This window comes from Lampetra fluviatilis, chromosome 44, assembly GCF_964198595.1.
Source record: "Lampetra fluviatilis chromosome 44, kcLamFluv1.1, whole genome shotgun sequence".
Taxonomy (NCBI): domain Eukaryota; kingdom Metazoa; phylum Chordata; class Hyperoartia; order Petromyzontiformes; family Petromyzontidae; genus Lampetra; species Lampetra fluviatilis.
The window spans coordinates 9,499,577-9,509,158 of NC_136318.1; the positions used below are offsets into that span (position 1 = coordinate 9,499,577).

The 9,582-nt window shown below is 50.3% G+C and overlaps 1 protein-coding gene across 1 annotated transcript; it reads left to right on the plus strand.

Annotated features, from left to right (window-relative positions):
* Positions 1–3,049: 3,049 nt before the first annotated feature.
* Positions 3,050–6,035, plus strand: LOC144947159 (protein FAM3A-like). The gene is made up of 3 exons (XM_078876352.1): positions 3,050–3,147; positions 4,535–4,661; positions 5,946–6,035. The coding sequence occupies exons 1-3, from the start codon at positions 3,050–3,052 to the stop codon at positions 6,033–6,035; spliced, it is 315 nt and encodes a 104-aa protein (XP_078732478.1).
* The last annotated feature ends 3,547 nt before the right edge of the window (positions 6,036–9,582 follow it).

Below are 9,582 nucleotides of genomic sequence, written 5' to 3' on the forward strand. Positions count from 1 at the left end.
TGGGGGGCAACCTCTAGCGGCGAGGGGAACGCCGCCCGAATGGGCAACCAAATCGGTGAAAACGAAGAGACTCAGCAGCGCCATAAAATGAGACTCGGATTGGCACCACAATGTCGAGCCGTGGCTTCAGGAACGGGCACACTTTGGATGGTGGCGGTGTCATCATCATTATTATTGTTACTGCGCTGGCTCTCCGAGTCTCAAGACTCTTTCTCGGGGAGGGTCCTGCCAAGTGCTCGCAGCAGCTGGACGATGCTGCTGCTGCTGCGTGTGATCCCCCGTGGAGTAATTCGCAGGGAACGTTTCACACATTCGTGGGACGTATTGGCCGGCGGTGGTTCATGTGGCCTGAAGCGCTCGTGCGTGGCCATTGCACTGAGCGCCGTTCCTTCTCTCCCGGTCCGTGTGCCCCAGCGTCACGATGCCAGCTCTGAGCGAGATGCCGGGAGGTCTCAGTGTGGTGCTCATCAATGGTAAGCACTCATCTTCAGTGTCGAGGGGTGGCCTGGTGGCTTAGAGCACTGGTCTGGGACTGCTGGCCCATGGGTTCATGTCCAGGAACCTGCCTGGAATGAATCTGTCGATGGTCTCTGCCCAGCCACCAACAACGTCACAAGAAGCTACCGTATTACATTTGGTTCTGCTAATTTCATATAGGCCAATTCCCACTGCGAGTATTTAAACATATGGGGATGTATATGTTAAACTGTCCTGCGATGAATGTTACTCTCACAATGGCAGAGGCAGTGCAAAAGTACTGCTCCATGTCGTGTTGATCAGACGTTACCTGAAGGGATATCAGAGGTAGCTTTGTGATATTTAATTCTGTGGGCCATTCCCTAGCACAGAGGAATGGACTCCGCTGCGAGAGATCTGACTGAATACTTTGTCTGATGACAACAACAATAATAATATCATGTTTAAGTTGTATATAGCCTCATTCTTGCAAATTGGAATTCATACGTTTTGAGGAGCCTGAGACGAGCTGGTAGGAAGCCAGGCGGGGAGCCGGTGCCAACAATTCCCCAAGCTCTGCTGTCCTCTATATATGTTACAATGTTTTGAGGCAGTTAATGAGTCTTATTACATGATATCAATAGCGCGCAGTCAGGATAAAATTGGGGGGAAATTACCAAAAAGAACGAAAAAAGAATGCGCAGAATGTAATCGGCATTACCTGATGCTTGCCATGTACCTGATAACCTGAGTTTAATTACTGCCTAAAAATCAACATCAGTGGTGAGTGATATCCAAACTAAATCCTGTGCCCCCATCTGCCATTCTGCACTTGCCAGTCTGGTGAAGTAATACTGGTAGGAATCTCCTGGTTACATCAGCCCACGGGGGATTATTGTGTCCGTCCGTCGTGCAGGGAGGGGCTGGGTGGGGAGGGAGGGGCTGGGTGGGGAGGGGAGGGTGGGGAGGGGCGGGGAGGGGCGGGGTGGGGAGGGTGGGGAGGGGCTGGGTGGGGAGGGTGGGGAGGGGCTGGGTGGGGCTGGGTGTGGGGTGGGAGGGGTGGGGCTGGGTGGGGAGGGGCTGGTCACCCCGTGGTGCCCTTATAAAACTCAACGTTTAACCTACTCACGCCGGCTTGTGCCCGCCCTCACAGTCGGGCATATTTGCGGAATACACCACGCCGCCGTTGACCCTGGCCATTGGCCGAGCAACCCAACGTTCCTACCAGCTCCCTCCACAGGAATGTGTTAATCAAATTAGCCCGTGACCGACATGGCTTACATTGTTATTATTATTAGTTTATTACCTGACAAGAAGCTTAATGTACATTTTATTTGTACGTGAATTACCAATGTTGTTGTTGTATTATTGCTTTCAGGAATGAATGGTGCAATCATGGACAGGAGGATATTTAATTTATACTCGGGAGGTGGGTGACTCGACTCGCATATCACTTGTGGTGACTCACATTTATGCTTAAGTATCAACAGAAGCCTAGGCAAGTATGCTGGGTGTGTCAGGGCTCAAAGAAACTGAGCCAGCACTGCTGAGATCCTGGCTTCTAACAGGAGCGTCAAAAGCCTGTGGTTAAATCGGGTTCTGCAGTGGAGCAAATTAATGTCCGGTAACTGATAACAGCACAAACAAAACTCCCATCATTCATTTTAGTTCGCTCACTCAACTCGCCAAAATTAACATCGGTTAACTGCCAAGCAATGAACACTTCTCCTTGGTCGGGGTTCGCAAGAGTGTGCCCCTTGGTGGTTGTAAAGAAGTACATTTGACGAGATCTCAGAAGTAGTTCTGGGATACCTCCTTCTTTGCTCGGGCCATTCACGAGCACGCGGGTAATGCAGTGCTGGGATGATAGTTACGAAAGAACGATTCTCCATCTCATGGCATGACGTCAAGTGTGCAAATTCGCAATTCAATTGGGGTAATTTGTAGGTAGGCGGGTACAAAACACAGCATAGCAAGTAGGTCGCCGACCTCGCTATACGGATTGTTTTAGGTGTGATATTCTGCAATGTGAGAATTTTCTCTGGGTGCTCCTGATCCCTTCAACGCACAAAAGCACGGCACTGCCCGAAGTGTAGACACAACTGCTCAACCCTAGCTATGAATGCTTTCATATCTGCATCGTCTTTGTGCTGTCCACCTTTGCCATTGTTCTTCGGTCTAGCACTGGTGCGGCTAGCAACAGAGGAGGCTGCCTCTGGTGGAGGCCAATCAGTTTCAAGGACGATGCGTACATTGTCTAAAGCATGTTTGTTGGCACGGTTTGCACCAAGCACGTGTGGTGAATGCAGACGTGATCCCTCCCGGGATTTGGTGTTTGAACATCTTAACGCTTCCGTGCATTCTTTGCCGGGAAAGGGTAAAAGCCTATCCTCTTTCTCAGAGGAGTATTTGGACTTCTGCGACTCGAGGCCTCTGCGACTGCAGAGTCGAGGCCATCAGTCAGAACGTTGGAGGCTCAAGTTTTGTGTGGCCAGGTGTCGGGCTCTACCCGGGGGCGCTCGTTCCTCTTTGTCAATTTGAGCACGCAACGTGAATGATAATATTACCTATTATCATAACAACGGCAATAACAATGACTGCTGCAGACCCCGAGGAGTGCCTGCAGCTGCTGAGGGCGATAGAGGAGAAGACCATCGTGGTGGTGGCCTCGTTCGACGACGTCGCGACCCGGTGAGCGGGCGGAGCGGGAGGAGCGGGCGGGCGCTACAGCTCCGTCGCTACCAGAGACTCCGCGAATGTCGTCGCTCACCCTCCGACTCGATGTCGTCGACGTTGCGATATGCTGATGATCGCGAAGTCAGCTTCCCGAACTCACTCCGACTTTGTTACATTTCACGAGTTCTGTCGCACTGCGTGTGCTCGCCGCGCTCTTGATGCGAACAAGGATGACGAGAACGTCCTTCAAGGTCAGCGCGCCACGTAACGCCTGCGGGGTTCGGCCTCCTCATTGTCGCAAACGTGGTGGTCTACGACATTGCAGCTGGACGGTGGTGGCCATTCACGTGGCCTGTAACCCAGCACTGCGAAGGCAGCGAGGGTTGGTGGGTCACTGCACAAACGTTGTGAAACTCCCTTCTCGTGGGCATCGAGGTGCCGTGCCCTCGCTCGCCAGGAGAAGGCGGTCCAGAAAGTGTGGACTCCATTCGTTCCATCTGCACGGGACAGAGAGTTGCCCCCCCCCCCCCCCAGCTCGTATGGGTTCTTTGTGGGCAATCTGCTTTCCTCCCACATGTAAACACCGCTCGTTGATCGGCTGAAAATATCTTCATATAGAAAGGAGTGCAGAGCTCGGGCAATTGTCGGCGCCGGTTTACCTCCCCACTTGTCTGTGGTTCCCCCTCGTGCCTCAAAGTCGTTCTCTCGCTTCCAGAGTGAGGAGCAGATCCGGGGCAGCGCTTTACATTCTGAAAGCGTTATTATTTGTGTCATCATTATTTGTATTATCATTAGTTGTGTTATCATTATTTGTATCTTCATTTATCGTATTATCATTATTTGTATTATAGTTATTATTTGTATTATCATTATTCGTATTATAAAATCTTGACTTAAAGCTTTCGTGACTGCAGGAATTCATATTCTTTGGGTCTTTTGGTAAAGTGATGTGTTGCGATTGAAACGACGTAGTTTTTTGTTATTTTATTTGAACCTATCTACGTGACTTTACCGAAAGACCCAAAGAATATCGTATTATCATTATTCGTAGTATCGTTTACTTGACCATACTTCGCCACTGATGTTATCCATGGCCAGGTCACGTTCAGTCACCACGTGCTGCATAGCTCATTGAGGAAAATACTGTCTTAGAATATCTTTCTCAGAACAATAATAATTTATAACCCTTTTGTCAATCAAAACGAAAGGGTTACCCAACACCTCCCCGTCGTCTGCTCCCGTTCAGCCAATCAAATACTTCTGCATACAAACGCACGTCCGAAAGCACCAATTATTCACGCATTCCCCACTTCACCGTCGATGCTTTGGCGTAAAATCGTGTTCCCTCTCCCGCGACCATTGCCGCGATATCGACCCTCTCGTTGTGTCCGCCCCGCTGCAGCATGGACGGCGAGATCAGAGACATCCTCTCGGAGCTGGGAAGCACGCAGTCCAAGTCGCTCAAGTTCCGAGACAGCTGGGTCTTCCTCGGAGCCAAGGGCGTGAACGGACAAAGTCCCTTTGAACAGGTGCCCTGCAGCACCCACGCGGAGGTCGTGCATCAATAAATAATATAGACTCGACACACGCACGCACACACACGGTGCACGCTGCACAACAAAAAACAAGACTCTCGTTGTCCATTGGCGCGGAGCATTGTGAGTCATTCGGTGAATACAGGTGGTCATCGATAATCATTATCGGGCTGCTGATTGCAACACCGCTCCAAAGGCTGTGACCAGTCCGGCGATGGGCACCGCGTCGCGTGACGAAACAAAGTGGCTACGCTTGATTTCAGTGTCGAATGTTACACGCAGCACACGATACACTGCATGCAACTCAAACGATGAAACTACTGCACGTATATACATAACCACATGCCGAGTCGTCCAGATTGGAGTGGTAAGTACGGTGCAGTAAATACAAGCACTTTTTCAAGTATTTATGCCAATTTAATATTTATTAACATAATAATAAAACACTAAACAACACATGAAAACACCTAAAAACATTCCATACAAGAATTTGCAAAAAATAAGCTACATTAAATAATGATTAGTAATTATCCGGTGTTTTTGAAAATCCATCACCCTCTCTCCCTCGAAGCCGCCGGATGATCGATGATTCACTCTATATGAATATCCATTAATCTCTACAAATGTATTTGAATTTGTTGTTACATTACATTGGCTTTCCCCATTCCTGGGTCTCATCCGCACAGTCGGACTTGCTGAGCAAAAGTGCGGCCGTGGATGCCAGGCGATATTAGGTACCCGGCAGCTTGATCGTGTCTCCAAGATGTGTCCCTGTTCAATGCCAAATGTCAACACTGCATCGGAGCACTTTGCGCAACTGTTGTGGAGACGTGTTTGTTTAAATACAGCTGGATATTGTCCCTCTCGAAAGCCATTCGGCTGAAGGACTCAAGAAATATACAACAAAGCAAATCATGTAGGAAGCAACATTGACAGACAAATGGCCCTTCCTTATTGCCTTTACTGTATGTGTACGTTCACACCCCACGTGATGTACGCTATGAAGAGGTGCCTACCATTATTAGAGACTTGACTCATAATGTGCGTCTAAGTAACAGACAATAATTCGTTGGATAGAGCGCCCCCCCCCCGCAGCCCGGCCCCCTCCACCAGTTTTTATTTTATGAACGTAGGCGTGGCAACAACCTTCGTGCGATTATCGCCGCTCGGGCGGCAATTGCACGCCTCTTATTTGAACCTTTGAGCCCATAATCGTCCTGCCGTAAAATTATCTGCCGTCTGCCAAATTGTCTCTGTGGCCTGCGTCCCGCTTCACAGCTCGTCGAAAACAACAAGAGAAGCAACGTGTACGCCGGCTGGCCGGCCAGGGCGGAGGTCGCTGGCTGCGTTCCCCAGTTCCGACCCTGACGGGAGATGAGGAACTTCCCCGTCGCGTGCCTCCAAATGTCTCCATCGCCCACCACGTGTGACTTTCGGTGTCACGGCCTCCAAATGCAAAGTAAAAAAAAAACACAAGATAAAGGTGCAGCCCTGCAAACGACTTGTTCATGCCAACAACAACGAGCCCCATCAAAAGGCTCATTTTGGCCTACTCTTCCACACTGGCCGGACTCACCACACGTGGTTATCCCACCACACGCGGCCTGCCCATCGACCGTGTCCCCATTCACAGCGGCTGGGTCGACAGAGGCAGCAGGGGAGGATTTGGAGAAACCTGCACTATTGTTTCAACGGCCGTGCCAGGAGATGGAATCGAACCGGCGAACCTCTGGTTTGCAAGTACAGTGACAAACATTGCATGATCGCGGCAAGTGAAGTGTTGGAAATCAGCCACCTGCCGGGCATGGGACGACTCCCTTTCTACGTGTGTGTGTATGTATGTTGAACTTCTTTCGCAGCCAACCGTGCTAAATCGGAGAACTGTATTTATAACAACAATAAACGCGTGGACGCGTTCGCTGTGTCCGAGTGGTTGAGGAGAGGCTCGCGACGTTGCTCCGCGATGGAAATAAAAGAAACGGTCAAAGGTGCAGCGGAGAGCCGGGAGCATCCCGAAGGGCAGCAGCTCCTCTACCGCCATGTGCAGTCTGCTATCGCGATTGAGCATCATTAGAACCTTGACAAGCGTTTGCATTGTCCGCGGTTATCCAGGTAAAGCCTCACTGAATCCCAAGTCAATTTTAACCGCTGGGTCCTGCTCACATTTTTGTCGCAGTACGGGGGGCGATGATTGCAACGCGTTTCTCACAATTAAGCAATTTTGCGAGCAATTTGGTAAATGTGGACCATGACGCTGGCACTCAGTGGTCCTACTCTTTGTCCAGTGAGGTCACGCAAACTTTGCATCCACTTGAAAGCTGCAGAGGGCTGCGTGTGTTTTACACGTAACACAGACGCAAGGATTAGCCAGCGCGGCTGCCGGAGTTGCTTCTCATCCCCTTAACCACAGTCAGGGTAGCGGACGGAGCTCACAAAAAACGGGAGCGCGATACCCCGTCTTGCCTCATATGATTAGGGGTGAAATCCTGTCCGGGTTTTGTCTCCTTCGCCAGAAGTCTTCCCGGGACATTCAATATTAACCCTTTCCCGTTCCGATGACGTACGTCTAGGGACGTACACGCACGTCATCGGAATGGGAAAGGACTAAAAGTCGCAGTTGCTTGTCAACGACGCGTGGGTCTCTCTCTCCTCGTGGTCGCGTGGATTTTTTTCTCCGGGTCCTCCAGTTTTTCCCTCCACATTTAGAATCAACATCACGCGTTTAGAGTATTTGGCTGCTATAAATGTCCACGTGATCAGCCACCTCGCTGAGCTATCATTGGTGGCCAGGTCGCTTCGTAAAAAGAGCTGCGGTACATGGATAGCTCAGTGGGCCTTACATGGTGGTAAAACAACAACAATAGTTTAGTTTAAATTCTTACCGTCGCTAAAATAAAAGTGGAATATATATACTTGGGGTGGGAGCTGGAACAGAGTTCCATGGCGGACAAGGCAGATCGTTCCCGTTACGCGTTCTGTTAAACATTTAACGCGAGCTTAAAGTTTGTTTCCATTGACGGTGGCATTGCTCTCCACTGGGTTTGTGGTTCCCCCTCCCCCTTCCTCCCTCCCCTCAACCATTTGAAACACGGTCACACCGCAGGGTTGCGTTAGACCAAGTCGGTTAGACACCACGCTCATCTGGACGCGAACAATGCAGGAAAGGGACGGGAGACAGAACTGAGTGGAACAACAGTTGCTAGTATGAACCTCAATTTGCCTCCTGAAGAGAGAGAATGAATCAGAGGTGCGAGGGCTCACAGACAAGCAGGAAGGCAGCAACTACGCGTTGAGCCGACGCCAAGCTCTGCGGTCCTCTTTATAATAAGATGTTTTAAGCCAAGCAATGAGTTACACGTATGGGAGGAAGTCGGATCAGCCAGGGGAAACCCACGCACGCGAGGGTGCAACACTAAATCCCGTACAGATGGAACAGATGGAGTCGACATTTGCTGCACTGCCTTCTCGCGGCAAGCCAGGGTAGAGCACCTCCGCGTCGCCTACGCGAAGGGAGTTTCACGACATTGGTGCGGTGATCCTCCATCCCTCGCTGCTGCCTCCACACAGCTCTGCATTACAGGCGGCCACGCGCAGCTGCACCCAGACGGTCGGGGCAGCAGCAGCAGCTGCAGCTACGGGAGTGAGGGAGAAGGATGCGCTCGTGGCGGGCAGTGCGACTCGATGGGGTCACGACCTCTGTCAGGGTGAGCGACCACCACGCGCTCCCGTGGACGTCCACGGGAGCGAGATGGCGTTGTTGGCATTCCGCTGTTGAAATGACAGTGTTTGGGTTCCTGGAGCCACCGATTTTGTGTTGTTGTTGTCGCAGGGGACCGTCACACCTCAACGATGGGACAATTTGTATAACCGTTTTTGTTTATTTTAATGAGGCTTAAATGCCCCTGTGACATCAGGTGCCAGAGTGGGCCAGTTTGGGTGCTCCTTTTACGGTCCAAATCCAAAATGGTTAAATTGCTGCAAAAGTCAATTAAATACTTTGTCTATATACACGTAAAGTGTGCGCGTGACTTCTTTACCAATTCTAATGTTTTCTGCTCAACGTCTCTTAATGGTAGAACAAAAACGATGACGTCAATTCCAAAGTGTTTGCCGTGTCAAGTTTATTCAACGAGTTTAAGGCACCGCAGTGTGAAGTGTGCAGACTTTTACTCCTCACTTCAGTGTGAAGTGTACATTTCACACTGTAAGTCAGCCAGTGTCTCTGCCCTCGCTCGGCAACTCTGAATAAGGGCCATTGAGGTTGCTCACAGGTAACTAACTTATTGTACAATTGGGGTTTATCGATTGACGTCATGTCACAAGACCAAGACGTTTCAAGTCAATATTGAAATATCGCTCCTTGTCTCAATGAACTGCCCTGTCTAATATGATAATGGATGTGCAAGACGATAGGGTCCTCTCTGTATCCTGTTGGGTTACACCCATCGTCGCCCACGCTGATGAAATAATAACAAGAACGTGTTGGGCAGCCACGTTTCCCCTGTACGTGCCACGTGTCACGAGATGCCTCAATAAATCGAGAAGTTGTATTTTAGCATTTGAGGCACGTATCTCTTTTTGTTGTTGTTGTTGTTGTTGCCTGGGATATAATCTTTGGTCTGCGTTGTTGAAGTACTTTACGTCAATAAAGTCTCGCCCACTTGTATCCATTACATTTACAGTAACTAATCTTATATATAGTGGAGTAGTGGCGCATTGGTTAGCGCACTGCACCGCTAATTAGAGAGAACACCCGCGGAGATTGACGCCTGCGCTGTTCCAGGGGGCCGCTTCACAAACCCACTCCGACCATCGAGGTGAAGTATGGTCAAACACCCCCCCTGCCCCCCCGCGCGAGTGTCGCTCACTGAGCCGTGGACCGCCAACGAGGTCTGTCCGGTACAATTTTAGTCGG